The sequence below is a fragment of the Balaenoptera physalus genome (assembly GCF_965194825.1).
Source record: "Balaenoptera physalus genome assembly, chromosome: 1".
Classification (NCBI taxonomy): domain Eukaryota; kingdom Metazoa; phylum Chordata; class Mammalia; order Artiodactyla; family Balaenopteridae; genus Balaenoptera; species Balaenoptera physalus.
In genome coordinates, this window is record NC_138882.1 from 10,567,227 (window position 1) to 10,584,297 (window position 17,071).

The 17,071-nt window shown below is 36.1% G+C and overlaps 1 protein-coding gene across 1 annotated transcript in view; it reads right to left on the reverse strand.

Annotated features, from left to right (window-relative positions):
• Positions 1 to 6,374: 6,374 nt before the first annotated feature.
• The window catches only part of RGS21 (regulator of G protein signaling 21), a 16,928-nt gene continuing 6,231 nt past the window's right edge, over positions 6,375 to 17,071 (reverse strand). Inside the window, exon 2 of the mRNA XM_082428338.1 lies at positions 6,375 to 8,860. Coding sequence (XP_082284464.1) covers positions 8,657 to 8,860 — 204 coding nt within the window. The 3' untranslated portion in view covers positions 6,375 to 8,656. The remainder of the gene's footprint in view (positions 8,861 to 17,071) is intronic.

Sequence of the window (17,071 nt, forward strand, 5' to 3'; positions counted from 1 at the left end):
CATGGAAGCAACCTAAGTGTCCATCAACAGATGAATGGATAAAGAAGATGTGGCACATGTATACAATGGAATATTACTCAGCCCTAAAAAGAAACGAAATTGAATTATTTGTAGTGAGGTGGATGGACCTAGAGTCTGTCATACAGAGTGAAGTAAGTCAGAAAGAGAAAAACAAATACCATATGCTAACACATATATATGGAATCTAAAAAAAAAAAAACGGTTCTCATGAACCTAGGGGCAGGACAGGAGTAAAGACACAGACGTAGAGAATGGACTTGAGGACACATGGAGGGGGAGGGGGAAGGGTAAGCTGGGACGAAGTGAGAGAGTGGCACAGACATATATACACTACCAAATGTAAAATAGATAGCTAGTGGGAAGCAGCCGCATAGCACGGGGAGATCAGCTCGGTGCTTTGTGACCACATAGAGGGGTGGGATAAGGAGGATGGGAGGGAGACTCAAGAGGGAGGGGATATGGCGATATACGTATGCATATAGCTGATTCACTTTGTTATACAGCAGAAACTAACACAATACTGTAAAGCAATTATACTCCAATAAAGATGAAAAAAAAAAAAAAAGAAAGCTGGAACTATGTTATGAAGGAATTTATATGCCAGAGTAAGAAGCTTGGAAATTGTGTGTAATGAGTGTCCATTAACGGTTTAAGCAAGAGGGTGTCTTGTTAGGATTTTTAATTCAGAAAGCTCTCTGGCAGAATACGGAAGTGAGTCACAGTGAGGTAAGACTGGCAAAGTGGGTGCCAGTTAGGTGGCTGTTGGAAAGGCAGAAAAAATGATGGGACCCTGATTTATAGCAGTGACAGTGGTGATCGAAATAAATTGTATCAGTAGCACTTATCAGTTAATTGGATCTGAGATCGAAGGAGAACTGTTACAATGACTCCTTGCCTTTAGACTCAGGTATCTCAATGATGGGTGACCAGTAACGGAAGGAATACTAGAGGGTGCGAAGGTCTTATTGCCTGGAGGTAAGGCTGCCACATCATTTTCAATGATGAGATGTTTGCATAACAGCCAGGTGGGGCTGTGCATCCGGATTAGACAAACTTGGGCCACCCCACTGGCATGACTCTGGGAGGGACCCTCACAATGGGTTCACAAGGTCATGTGCTCTTGTAAAATTTGCAACAATAAGATATTTTAACCACAGTTGCCTAAGACTGCTGCCCCTTTTACTCTGACTTCCCTCCACTACGCTTTCCGTCTTGACAGTGGCTGGGTGAGTTTGGGGATCTGCCTGAAAGGCAATGATGATACACTAGTTTGGGTTTAGAATCAAGTGTTTGGGAGGTTCACAATCCTGGTGCTAGCCATCCTGGTTCAGGAAAGGCTTTCAGGCACACGTGTACGGTCCTCTGTGTCAACCCACCTGATGTTACAATGTGCAGGGGCAGGGCCAAGTGTCCCGGGTTGCCTGGTGTAGAAACATGTGGGTCACGGAGGAGGAATAAAGTCTGAATGTATGGAACCACGAGTTGTTCTGTGGAAAACTCTTAGAATCATCCAGACGTGAAAAACTTTGAGTGAAAGATGTGGCTTTTACTAATGCTTCATCAAAATAGAAGTTCTTTTCTTTCATGAATATATTTGATACTGAAACATAATTATAAATGCACAATTATTTTGAAGGGAATTTAAGAAATGAACTTTATCTGAATTCCTCCATTTATTGGACACAAACCTATAAGAGGATTACACACAGCAAGTTCATCTGGGTGAGAGGTCTTATGGGTTTTTTTGCATTCCAAATATCAGTAATAAGACACAACAGCTGACTAACCACACCAGATGAAAGAATGATTTATCTGTCTAGTCTCTCTATAATATTACAAAACAATTAATGAAAATGGAGTAAAATATAGAGTTGTGTCAGACAGTTAATGAAAATGTGTTACTTTTTTGGTCTCTATGATACTGTGGTATTTGTCAGCATTTTAAAAATTATGGGTTTTTTTTGTTGTTGTTGTTCTAAGTATGTATTCACTTCTTAAACTAATTTTGTATTCAGAATTCTGTGTTCCGTTTCTTAAAGAGGACCCTGCATATTGTATAAGCTTTGGACCTCACAGGATCTGAATTGCTCAGGAGTCAGAATATTCATAGTGACGGAGACTGGGGGTGTAGATGCTCTCAGGAGAGTGTCCTGAGGGACTGGGAAGGAGAACGAGAATGGAAAGCTAAATTTGGGAAACTAAGGAGCAGGGAGAGAAAGAGGAGCCTGTGAAGCAGATGGGAAAGGAGCAGCTAGGAAACAAGGCCACTAGTGGAAAAAGGTGTCCCAGGATCTCGTGAGTCGAGTATTCAGAAGGAAGCGGTTAACGGTGTTCAGTTCCACAGAACGGCCGTCATGAGAGGGCTGGGAATTGGTCACCAGATTCAATCTCAAACAGCCATGACATTTCAGTGAAAAGTGAGCGCCAGTGACGAAAGCCCCTCTTGTACTAAGTTAAATAACGAATTTAAGAGGAGCAAGTGAAGACAACGTGCAGACCACACATTTTCATGATGCTTGGAGGTGAAGAGTATAAACTATGGTAGAAATAGAGCAAGGACGAAGAATAAGATACCGCTGTTTCATTCGAAGTGGAAGACCTGAGCGTTTGTAACTGCTGCTGGAAGCTGAAAGAGGCGAAGCATGCACTTCTTTTACATCCTTCAAAACCACAGGACAACAGGCAGTCCTGCAACTTCACTTGTTGAATGGAATTCCTTTAACATTAAACCTAAGTCATCTTCCTTCAGTCATTCCGCTTTGCTACAAGATATTTCTGTTAGTTTTAGCATTATTCTTCCAAGGCCCAAATCTTGAAATCCACCTTCGTTACGTTTGTTTCGTCAACCACAGGTGATCTTGGCTGTTCCTCTCCCAGCCGGCTCTCTTCAGTGCGCCTGCGCCGTGGGTTTCGGGCGTGCCCTGCCCTCCTCTCTGGTAGGTGGGCCCTGCGTTTTCACACATTGGTCCACAGCTTTTCTTTTCCAAGTCTCAGCTGACCCCGTTTTAACTCGTCCATGTCTTTATATTTATATATTTTGTATACCGTGATAGTAATTATCAACACGTATCCTGCCTGTACATTATCCGGCAGTTAACATTTATACCATAGTTCTTTTAATTGTATATTACGTTGTGCAAAGCAAAAACTTACTTTTCTCTGTGAAAATGCTTTAAGCTATGAGCTGCTGTCCAAATTCTACTGTCTTTCAGTTTATGGTACACTTTTTGAAGACTTTAAAAAACCTCTTGTGTTTTCCACACTGCTTACCTCAGAATTGTTAATTCAATGGGAAATTCTTAAAACTCAACTGATCAGACAGTAGGAATTAAACACATAAATAGACTGTTATGGTCTTTCAATATTGACTGAAGAAATGTTCTTTTATGTTTCAGGGCTAATAATTGCATTTTAATTTTAATTACAGAATGAGGAAATAAATGTGTTTTGCATATATTTAGCCTCTTTTTTCAAAGTTATTGATTTAGAAAATAGATCTTCTAATTTGATTAATACTTGCTTGCATTTTATTTTTTCTGAGGCTTTACTCCTATTTGAAATGGAGGTATTATGAAACAGTTTATATGAGCTTAAAAATGACCAGTTGAAATAAGTAATTAATGCTTTCAAAAGACAGAAACAGAGTTCCTTAAGTGGATATATGTATATGTTAGTATATTCATGTAACCTTAGATTTCTCAATGAAGTTCTAAATTTACTTCAAGCCATTATGTAATGATACTTTTCACTCTTCATTGGCTTCTACCACTTAATATAAAAACTACATTTGGGAAAAGGCTTTTATCTGGCTTAAAACACAGTGAGGGCTCATCGTTTGAAGTTTCCAATCAATCTTTAATCTTTTAGTGTTGGTGCTTATTTACTCATTTTAAAAGACTGCTTCTAGCAAAAAAAGAAAATCCTATAAAGGAATCTATAGACTTGTTCGACAATAAACATGCTTTAAAAGCAAATTTTTAGTAGCTCAATCATAAATTCAACATTTAAATCTCCCTCAAAGTGCTCTTGGGTTTTAATAATGGATTTTGGTATGATCTCATAAAAGATTCATGTTCAGACCTTTAACAAATACTGCTTTGGAATAATTAATTTCAAAATATATTTTTTCTAATACATAATAGGAATTTCCTATGTCTTTTCCGTTTATAAGAAGTAAGGAAAACCAGTCTTATGATTTTGATTCATGATTATGTCTTTGTGGTAAACATGACATATTTGGAGAGAAGAACAAAAACAATAATTCAAAGGCATTATTCACAAAATTATTTACTTTTTTAAAGACCTAAAACTGAAACTTTTAAAGTAAGATATTTTAATTAAAATATATGAAACAAATACAAGAATATTTAATATACCTACATTATGAAAAATTTAATTTTTTCTTCATATCAGTTTTTAAAAAGAACCAGATATTTATTATATTTTATATCTAAGCCATCATCATTCACAAAATTAATTTACAACTTATTTTCCCCAGTGCACATAATGAATAAAAGTATCAGAATAAGGAAACCACACCATATTTTTAAAAAATTAACTACTTCAAAATTCTTATTTGTAAAAATAGAAGTCGATGAAATGATGTTTTATGTGAGATATCCAGGAATAGTTAAACAATCATCACCCCAGGAAAAAATGTGAATTTAACAAGACAGATTTCTGTTTTTCAGAAATATTCATTGCTGACTTTAATCTGGATACAACACAAGGCATAAATATTCAATGGCTAAACAATAACCCAGTTAAACTTCATGGGTTTTTTTTTTTCTCTAGTAGACATCCAATCCAATTTTTGTATCTTAAATGAAATAAGGAGAAAAAAATGGTGTGGTTTCTTAAAGAAATGAGGTCATTTAAAAAAATGTTATTTTCCCACCTTCTGTTTGTTATACTTGGAAACACACTAATATCTATTCACTTATGATTATAATTAATTATGCATATATATTTTACATTCAAATGTACACTATAAATAGTAATTGTAATAAAACATATTAAATTCCTCTGAAATGGCATAGCAAAAGTAAATAGTTTTCCTTTAATATTCATTCCCCCATGCTGTCCCATTAAAATGCAATGGCAAATCTGACAAAACAATAAGGGGAACACAGGGCAAGTGACTCTTTATTCATATAATAATTGACTACTGCTGTGACAACATCCCACCTTTTTCACATAGTTGTGAAAAGAGTTCACTTTAAATTAATTGGCATCACCATGAAATAAATTACAAGACTGTGTAGTTGGGAAGCAAATCAGGCCCACATTAGATATAATTGGGTGAAACTGATATAGGGATTTTGTGGGTGAAGGTTAGAAATGGAATTTTTGCACAGGAAATAAATGTACGAGACCAAATTGTTTTTAAAGAGCATTTTCTTTTTTTTTTTTAATGGATCTCTTTGGTTATCTAACAATGATCCGTATTGATTACTCAAGTTAGGACATGGCTTGTATGATTTGGAAGATTAGCTGATCAGCTTCCATTTAAATGAAAAGAAGATCCATTTAATCTAAACTTCAAGTCCTGGATGATGGATTTGACCTTTTCTTGAAATATTGGAAAATAAATCCAGACTATTCTCCAAAATTATGGGCCAGAATGCTACTATTTGTTTAAAAGCCAAGATGATACTAAGCTTATTAGAAAGGATATTAGAAAGGAAACAGAAAAACACTTTTTTTTTTTGCTTTTATTATATCAGCATGTACTCTCATCAGGAAAATTATGGATACGCATAGTTACTACATCACACAAAATTAGAAAACTCTAGAAAAAAGTAAAACAATGAAGGCGAATAGAATGAATTCTATATAAACACAGACTAAAAAAAAGTTTGGGAAAATAAAATTTGACACTAGCTCATGTTTGTAATGCCCTAAAGGTTTTAGATTTTTATAATATAGTATTAGTAAAGAAAAAAAATCTGTTGATTATATTTTGAGGCTGAAATATATCCTTCCTATGCAAGTATTTGCATAAACTTATAGGAATCAGTACTCGTTTTTGATGAATTTTCACTATTTGATATTTAAATAAATTCAAAAGGATTTTAGATAAATTCATGGATTGTAGCTCCACACTGGATTGTTAAAGAAGCTAAAATTCTTTTTGGAATATGTATATCATTTGATTTCTTTAGGTCTCATCTAATGGAGGGCAAACATAAATTGCTTTAAAATATATTTTGTAGGAATATTCTATTTCTGTCAGGAAATAGAAAACACTGTGCTTGGGAGAACTCTTATAATTTGAAGATCATATCTATGTCAGTATCTTGTAATTTTATTACTGCTTACTGCTTAGCTTAGTTTTTTTTTTTTTTTTAGCTTAGTTTTTAATATAAGTACTTCATTTCTTAAAACCGATGTAAATATTTTTAGAAAATGGCATTACACAATTAATGAATATTTAAGTATGTTAACAGGAGTGTTAATGTTGTTATTCATTTTTTTTGCAAGTTAATCTTTTATTTAAAAATCCCATCCATAAAATCACTCATCAGTGATAACTGATGAATAAAGTAACATATGGAGTGAAAGAGACATACAGAGAACAACATATGAAAGATATCCATCTGATATTTTACCGAAATTCCTCACTACCAAGTGTTCCAAAAACCTGAAATTGATTTTATTCCCAAAACTTGCAATTGTTTTCTTTTCTGTTCTATTAAGTCAGAACATCTATAATTATAGCCTGGGATGGGGAATGAGTTGAGGAGGTGAGAGGGAAGGATTGCAGTTGAGGGTCTCTGGTTGGGATCTATTAGAGGTCATTCAACATCCAATTTTTTAACAGATCATTTTGACACCCACTGTATTTTTACCCCCTGCCAATCATCTGCTTCTAGGTGGTGAAAGTTTGATTTGTGACTGACTGTTCATTCTTAGAGAAAACCTGAGAGGCAATCTCTGAACAGGAAGTCTTGCTCTATGACAACAAGAAGGAATTTGCAAACTGACGGTAAAAGGTCAATTTGCATATTCAATGAAAGGAACAGTGCCTGGTATTTGAGGATGAGTAGGACAGTAGATGCTCAGGCCCCTGCAGTTCTAATGGGGAGGAGATTACTCTCCTGCTGTGAGAACAAGGTGCTGGCTGTGGCCCGGTGGGAAAAGCACTGTTCCTACCAGCTCTGCCTCTTATCCGCACGTGCCCTTAAGAAATAACCGAGATCTCGGTGTTTTACGCCTAAAAGGAGGGGATGTGATTTCAATTTCTAAGGTCCCTTCTGTCTTTGAAAGTTTTTTTTTCATCTCTAGGAATAATTTTTAAATTTCCTATTTAAGTAGAGACTAAATTAAGGTTGGAACCTTCAAAAGAAATGTTGAAAAGGGTATATATAGCTCTTTTCCATTAAGTGCGCCTTAAGGGGGACTGAATATTCACAGTCAGTGTGCATAATGTCTTCCTTTAAAGAATTTGCAAGTGTCCAGGGAATGCTCCATTTGCATGTGTTTATTTTTCAAGACAAAGGGGAGACAAAATTTTGTCTATCAAATGAATGGTTTGTAGAAACATAAAATAAATCCTGCTATTTTTCCTGCATTTTCTAATGTTCAAATAATCTGCAAAATACAGATATCAACAAAGTTAAATAAATCTGTGAAAATAAAATGGAAGCATGGAAGATCTGTTGAATCTTTATAGCTTTTCATATTAACGTGAAATTATTTGTAATTATCATGGGACATTTACATGTAGAAAGAGGACAATTTTAGGAACATCTCAAATAACTGCATTTAAAAACATCTCTTTAGGTTTATAAACAAGTTCCAGTGCTGAAGGAGTGAATAGATACTTAACTCCACAGTTATTTGGGTAGATAATATTGCAGTAATTTTTTATTTTATGGGATAGTCACTGCTGTGCAGTTCATCAAATAAGGACTTAACCATGTTCCTTATTCCTCCTCGTTCCTTTATATTTTTATTGATCTAAGAAAACCAATCCTCCCCACCCTCAAGGTCCTTTTCATACATGCCTATGTGTGCCATTGAATTAAACCAAGTGATCTATTTTGACAGTTTGATCAATGGCATATACATATATATGCCATTTTTCTTTTTCATTAATCTGAGGGCTATACCAGTTTAGATAACCACCATATTATCAGATCCTGCTTGAAAAGAAATAGTTGATACACTAAATGCAGGGTTATGTTTTGGTTTAGAATTTCTCTTTTTACAGAAGTGAGGTTTTGAATAATGCAAATGGTATTTAAAATCATCTGTATGATGCTAAACAATCTCCCATGCAGCAACATGAAGATATATAGTTTCTTGAATTTATAATGTTATAAGAATATCCACTTGTGGTTTGAGTGTATTATATCTCTATACACTTCCTTTGTACTCTCCCAGTAAGAGATTTTTAAGTACCTGATAAAATAAACACTTTCTAAACAAATGACTTAAACATTCAGGCTTCAGATATAAAATATTATTTTTCTATTGGAGTAAAACATGAATTCTAAACCCTAAAAAAATTTAAATTGTGTTTGTATATTTAAAACATTCTAGCCTTGAAGTATAGTGATTGAGTTGATCTATCCTATCACTTGTTTTCCCCCTAATTATAATCTGATTGTTAGTTTGTCATTTACCTTCTTTACAAGAAAGGGAGCCATATTTTATGATTTCCAACCTGTTTGCTATTTACCAGTTTCTTATAAATCTCTGACTTTAGAAATCGAGGAAAAGAATCCTTGGCCATCAGACTGTAGATTAACTTCTGAGCCTCATCAAAACATGTGAGAGTTGGTTCTGCAATATTCTTTGAGATGAGGTCCCTGGTACTGAAGTCAATGTTAATGTGTGGAAACAAATTTCATCGCATTAGATTAGTTTAATCAAAGAATGCGTGGTTTAAACAGATGGTAGATACACATATGATTTGAATTTTTTTTCTAAACACAAAGTTAATCTGATGCAAAACAACAGAGAGGTCACATGTTCATTTTCTGAAATGCAGAACACATGCTCAGTTTAATTACATTTCCTAGGTTCAGAGGGTTGGCATTGACAGAGAACAGAGGTCAAGCCTTATTTTGAGATTACAAAAAATGGCAAAGTGAAAGGCAAACAAGATATTTTATGATTTTAGATTTCTTTTCCCTCCCATCCTTTATTTCTTTCTAGTACTTTGACCTTAATATGTAAAATTTACTTTTCATAGGCAGAACAATAATTAGAATTTACTAGGCTGGTTTTCACCAATCCACTCCCATTCTCCATACCTCCCCGTGTTGTTTCCCATGTTGCTGCTTTTCATCCTAATTTGTATTTCTTTTTGTTTGCCAAAATGGACCAGATAACACCCCCTTTCACAGGCCGCCATGCCTCCCATGGAATATACATATATACGTGTGTGTGTGAGTGTGTGTGTGTGTGTGTGTGTATGTATATTCTTGTCCCTTGAGCACTGCCACATGTAACTATTCTCAGCAAGGTCTAATAGAGATCTGTTATACTGAACACACCATTCACCTGCAAATCTGTAAAATGCCCCAAACCTTGTGGAGATACTTGTCCAATTCTACCCATATTCCAGGATATATTTCGAGAAGCAGAAAATTTCACATCCAAGTTGTTTCACTTAAACTGAAAATATTCATGAAGCGCGAAAGAGATTTGAATCTTAAAATTCAAAGCTCACCAAAGGCAGGTGCTATATCTGTCTTATTTATCATTTTATTTCGTGGCACTTAGCCAATTATCTACCACATAATACGCAGTCAGTAAATATTTGTTGAATAGAATTATAATGTCTCTTGGTAAAATGGGGGAGACTATAAAAATGCCAGAATTTGGGGGTCTGGTAAAAGACTATAAATGACAATTTATGTTTACTGAATTGAAGTTAAAATATAGGCAGGTAGACCTTCAATCAAATCTCTCCTCTGCTACTTACTTGCTATTCATATGAGTAAAGCAAGTTCTACAGTTTCCTTCAATTTTTGATTTCTATGGTGTAAAAGAGGATAATAATAACATCTGTCTTAAAGTGTTTTAAGGACTAAATGAGATAAGTAATATCAAACTATTTCAGTATTATTATTGTAGGAAAAGAACAAAAGAAAAAAACTTTAGTTTGAAAAGAATCATCAAAGACCACTGTTTACTCACTGATATTTTCTTTCTTTAGGGATTTCAGCTACTCAGGGATACAGATTACATCTGCTTTGTATTTCTTTGATCATCCTTTCAGGTCCTCCATCAAAGTTCCACATGAAATGCTGCAGCTTCCTCGAAGGAATCAATTTCTGCTTCTTTATACAGGAAGATGGTGTGTGGGGTACAGGTAAGATTTTAGGATAGTTTTCCAATCTGTGCTCTAACACTTATGATGTTGCTGACCTGGGGTGAGTTACTTTCATATTTTTAAGTTCTGCTTTTTTATCTTGAAGCTTGTCCATTCTTGACTGAGTGGTTACAAGAATTAAAGTGAGATGATCTATACAATCATTGATTCCACAAATATTTTGGGGTATGTTATGTGCCAGGTGCTTTCTATATTTGGAGAAAATACTATCTACTTTCTATGTAGTCTTAGTATTATACTAATACTATAAATAGTATTATTTTATATTTACACTTGAAGGATGAGAAGAAGCAGGTTCTCTAAGAATCTGGGGAAGACCATTTCTGGCAGAATAAACAAATACAGAATCCCTGAGGCAAGAAAGAATTGGTTGTGTTTGAAGAGCCTCGTACCTGCATGGCAGGGGTGCAGGGTGTGAGAAAAAAGTTCCTGTGACCAGGTTGGGAGAGGAGGTCCAGGCCAAGTCTTGGGGGGCTTATGTGCTTTGGTAAGGGGTTCTTTCTACTAGAAGCAATGGGAAGACACTGAAGTGTTCTGAGCGGGGAGGTGGCATGATAACATGTCATGAATCTAGTATAGTGCCTGCCTCATGGACGGAATCAGTGAGTAGTGGGTATTACCAAGATCTTGTAGTGGTTTCTGAACATCTAGTATAATCTGTTTCATAAATCCTATCTTGTGTTGTGGGGATATGAGAATATATATTGCCCGTTTCCTCCTTCAGCTCTGCTGTTCGTTCTTTAATGGTGTCGTCTGCAATTTGTTGAACTTTATATCCCCCATAAAGGTAAATATAGCAAGTTAACTCCTTTAGGCATTCAGTCATTGTGTGAGTTTTCACTGATAGCAGGGCCAGTGTGTGCCTGGTGCAGAGTGCTGCCTTATTATTTTAATCAGAACTGAACACCTTCAGTAGCTCCTCATTCCCTACTTAAAAAGCCCAAAGCCCCGATCTTGGCATTCATGACCTATACAATATGGTCCAAACCTATACATTTTTCTCCTCTCCGTGTGCCCTGTATCCCCACTAAGGTAGGCACTGCCCCTCAAATTTCTTATATTTTGTTATGGTTGAATATTTTCCCATACCATCCCAGTCTAGCTGAAAATCACTCCTTCTCACCTAAGTCTTTCACTATCTTTTATGTCCTTAAGACTACATTCAAATAGCATCTACCTTGTGAGGTTTACTTGTAGATTTTTCCCCTTTTCTGACCTCTGAAAGGACTTTGGGTTACTTAGATAAGATTTACATTTTGCCTGCCCCTCACTATGCCTTGCACAGTGTAAGGATTCAATAAATGCATGTTGTATAAACAAAGTGAAAAAAGCTTCTACATTTGTTAAAAATCATGGTAAAATTTTAAGCAGAACTATTCCATTTCAGTATAATACTGATAATTAATATTATTTGTTCAGATATACTAAGCTTGTACTTCTGACTTATCCCTCTCACTTTTCTGATTTGACTGTTTTCCTACCAAGAAGCTGCCAACATCAGCTATTGATAGCTAAGTGATTCGCAGAGACACTATTCCCAGGGGATAATCAGTAGTCTTTCGAAGCTGTGTCTTGGCAATTCAGTTTAATGTCAGTGACAAAATATCACACCCACGTGTTTGTATAAATTATTATTTTTCTCCAAATTGTTCAAGCTGGAAACATAAGAATCATCTCTGCCACCTCTTTTACCCTCTGATCTCTCTCTCTCACTCTCTCCTGTCTCTCCAGTTTAACCTTTTATAACGTAATCTCTTCCCTAAACCATGGAATCTACCTCTTACCTGATACCGCCCCTTCTACACACTGTGGACAGCATTACTATATCAATTTCACCAAAATATCACTTTCATTGTATGAATGTTCAGCTGACAAGGCATTATTTTCTATAACATAAAATTTAAACATTTTACCCTGGCATTTGAGCTTCCTCATACCTGGACTTCAAAGTGTTGTTTTGAAATCATCTCCTACTTATCTTTGGTGATATCCACAAAGTTGGTCTACTTTCTGTTCCAAAAGTGAATTTTGTATCTAAAGCCCTCGTTTATGCTGTTTCACCATCTAAAATCCCTCTTGCCTCCACGGTTTTATTCTGTACAGATTATCCTAAATCCCTTAGGATTCAGTTTAAGTTGAATATCCTCCAAGAAGCCTTCCCTGATCACAGACGGAAAGTCACTATAATTTCCTTATCATCATACATTATTTTGATGTAAAAATCTTAAGAAATTTGACTTCTTGCTTAAACAGATTTGGATACAATGGCTTCTATTAACGTTAAGTATTCAATCTGATAATCAGAGAGAGATTTGTCACTACAAAGGGAATTCAGTAGCCTGTGGCATGGAATTTACCTGTCTTTTATCGGCTATCTTTTCCCTATTTTTTTCACTAATTCTTTTTTCTCTACATGTCCCTCAAAATATGAGCAGAGCAGATTTGCATTATCTAAGTTCTGGGCCAAGTCTTCTCTTCCTGGGTTTTTTTCCTTGGTGACTTTGTCTTCTCCCATTTTAAAATATTTAAACAATGTCATTATCTCTAAAATAATCCTAAGAATGTTTAAAGATGATTACTTTAACTGTAAATAAGAATAGTTAACAGTCATCAGATATTACTACTGTTGTGCTAAGTCTTTATATGGCTACTTTATGTCACACACACACCTGTAAGATGGATAGTATTATCATCCCTATTTTTCTGGGGAAAAAAACCCACCTCATCTGAAAAAGTAGTTGTTTTTTGCTAGTCATTTCTGTAATTTATTCATTTAAAGTATTTCACTGAATGGGTGCTTAGGAATTACGCTAAGATCTGATCATATAAAGATGATTACGTTGAAAGTCAGTCAAGAAGACAGATTTTGAGAAAGTAATCCAAAGGGAAAAATATACCTTCTGAAAAAGAAGCTTTTTGAAAGAAATGAGATTGTAAGCTGATCATCAAGGTATTATTATGGGTATATAAGTTTAAGGAAGGGACTTGGACATGGGAGAGAAAACTGGAAGAAGCCCAGTGGGTTTTCAGGAGGAAAAGGGCAACAGTCTGGAAAGGCATGAAGGTCCAGACCACATAGACTTCTATAGGTCTTGTTAAATAATTTTTAATTAACCTGAGAGCAATGAGGAGAATTTTAAGTACGGTACTGATAATAAACACATGTTCGAAAAAACATATCACTGGCTGCTATGTGGTATAACAACTAGGTGTGGATAAAGGGAAGAAAAGTTAGGAAGTCATACCAGAATTCCAGTGGTCAATCATGGTGGATTAGGCTGGGTCGTGTCACAGAGAATGGAGGGAAATGCATAGATTTCAAAGATATTTAGAAAGTAGAATAGATGGAACTTGTGATTGAATATTTATGAGCTGGGATGAGGAACAAAATCTTTAAGAATGACTGGATTTTAGAAATATTCTGAAGAATGAGGTGACAAAGTGTTGATGGGTTGGATAAGGCATGTAAGCAGAAGAGAAGAACCAAGGATGACTATCAGCTATTTAGCCAGAGCAAAAAGAATGGAGTTGCCATTAACCGAGATGGAGAGACTCAGGTAGAAGAAAGTTTTGAGAAGAAAATTAGGACTCAGATTTGTGTTTAAGTTTGAGGTGCCCTCTTAAAGCCAGAGGGCTGGAAGAGATCACCGGGAGAGTAAATGTAAGCGGGTAATAGAGGAGAACCACCTCCTCTCATGATAGTGTGTGCTGGGTTATGAGTAGCAACAGCAAAAGAAGTTGTTAAAGAGTAGTGAGGGCTTCCCTGGTGGCGCAGAGGTTAAGAATCCGCCTGACAATGCAGGGGACACGGGTTCAAGCCCTGGTCCGGGAAGATCCCACATGCCACGGAGCAGCTAAGCCCATGTGCCACAACTACTGAGCCTGCACGCCACAGCTACAGAGTCCACATGCCACAACTACTGAAGCCTGTGCACCTAGATCCCTTGCTCCACAACAAGAGAAGCCACCGCAATGAGAAGCCCGCACACCACAATGAAGAGTAGCTCCTGCTCACCACAACTAGAGAAAGCCCGCGCGCAGCAACGAAGACCCAATGCGGCCAAAAATAAGTAAAAATGAAAATAAATAAATTTATTTTAAAAAAAAAGAGTAGTCAGTAAGAGAAGAAGAATTTGAGTCCTAGAAGCCAACTGAGGATAGTATTTCAGTTAAGAGAGGGTGATCACTGTTGTTAAATGCTCCTGAGGAGTCAGTCCGGGTGAGGTTTGAGACTAGTCTACCCAAAGTGCCTTGTCTTTTCTTCTTGACTTCCCTGAAATTTCAGTATCAGGACAAAAGTGAAAATATTAGGCCTAATATGTATTTTGACACATACATTCCTTTAATATAATCACTTTTGAAGGCATGTCTGTGAACTGCACCCCCAACTTTGCATTCATCTCAAATTTGACTTTTGGCTGAGTTGTCGTATCAATTTCTACCTCAAAAAGTAAGAACAGAGGAGAGATGTTAATCTTGGCGTAGATTGAAGGCAGGCATCTTATCAGGTGGTAGCCCTCTAGAGATGCAGACATTCCAACTGTGTGGTCTTGAGTCCCTCCTGAGCTGCTTGGGAATTGCAGGGAAGCTTAGACGTGGCTGAGTATCTCAGATTAGTAGGTCCAGAGCATGGGCTGAATGTCATATCGACTGATGAAATAAACACAGTTATATCTATATTATTTACCGATGTGAATAATCACTTGCATTTTGTTTCTATGGATACACTTAAGTTTCAAGGATATTGAGAAATACCTTTAATTTGCTTATTTTTCAAAAGGTCATGAATTATCTTAGCTATCTGAGACCACTGCACTGCCAATCTCAGAAAACAAGACTTAGGCTTGTGATTCTCATGGAATGACAGCTGAGATGTCATCGCAACTGTTTAGCAGCTTTTAAATCCTGTCAGTTTTGAAAAGGCCTTGACACAGCTGGCATTGACAACAATCCATTGCATTAAAATGACTACCTTCTGACTGGTGTTTGTGATGGTTGTTTAAAAACGAGTTTATTATAATGAGCCAGGGATATTTTAATACTCAGGTGATTTTGATAACTGCAAGTTATGCAAGCCAATTCCTCATTTCTGTACCAGCAGTTTTAAATTCTTTTGGCTTCCAACAAATTATTTTAGCAGGAAGAATGCATTTTAAACTGTACCTTTTGGCTCTCTTGTGACCCTGAACTGTGCTTTATATATTTTTACATAATTTGAATGAAAAGTTCTCAGTTGAGCTCTCACATTCAAATGAGACAGACTTTTCCTCATTTAGAATGTATAGTGTAGCAGGAGACTGTCATTATGCAAAAAGTGTGTGCATGCATATGTAAAACGCCTTGCTCAAATAGGGCAGGCAGCTTCCTAGACCTCATTCACAACAGAGCTTAAAAATTACTATTCAAATTAAAGCCGCCTATAATCATGTTTTTGGTTACATAATTCTGTTTAATCACCACTAAAACCTCTAGTATTACTTCGTTTTTGGCATCATTAAAGGCGCACGAATATCCTGAAATATATTCTCAAGGGCGGCTATTAAAGTTGAGAATAGCCAAGTTTGTAACATCGAGCAGGAATCCATCCTGCACAGGACTGTATCCTTTTGTTATGATTGGTTTTAAAGACAGAAATAAGTGACACGAGTTGGGAGGCAGTACTAATACCTTAAATTGGACAAGAGAAATGGAAAAAATAATCAAATGTACGTGATCATAACATACAAAAGCGTGATGGATATGGATTGTTAAAAATAGATGTAGATAGCAAATGTTATCTGGAGCAGCTGAAAGAGAGTCAGATTGACTGGTTTCCTTCACCAACCCCATCATGCTAATCCAAGATTAATTTAAGTGGCTCAGGGATGTGTGCAAATTCAAAAAGCAATAGCCAGGACATGGAAGCAACCTAAATGTCCATCAACAGAGGAATGGATAAAGAAGATGTGGTACATATATACAATGGAATATTACTCAGCCATAAAAAGGAACAAAACTATGTCATTTGCAGAGACGTGGATGGACCTTGAGACTGTCATACCGAGTAAAGTAAGTCAGAAAAAGAAAAACAAACATCATATATTAATGCATATATGTGGAATCTAGAAAAATGGCACAGATGATCTTATTTGCAAAGCAGAGATAGAGACACAGACATAGAGAACAAAAGTATGGATACCAAGGGGGAAGGGGGGATGGGGTGAATTGAGAGACTGGGACTGACATATACACACTACTATGTATAAAATAGGTAACTAATGAGAAGTGACTGTACAGCATGGGGAACTCTACTCGGTGCTCTGTGGTGACCAAATAGGAAGGAAATCCAAAAAAAGAGGGGTTATATGTATATCTATGGCTGATTCACTTTGCTATACAGCAGAAACTGACACAGCAGTGTAAAGCACCTATACTTCAATTAAAAAAAAAAAAAAAACAGCTGAGCATTTTGTTTTTGAGTTGAAATGCAGCAATCATTCTTTCAGAGGGCCAAAATGATACTTCAGGTTATTAGAAGAAATATTCCTGCCACTTTTTTTTGCTTTATAGTTTAACAAGTTATACAAATTAGAGAGAATATGAGAAGAGAAATACAGCTTTTGATAGAAAGGAAGATAGACTCTGTGTGACAAGATAATTTTATGCTTTTGCCTTTAGCATAAACACCAAGGTTCCCAGGCTGTGTCATGAACATTGAAAATA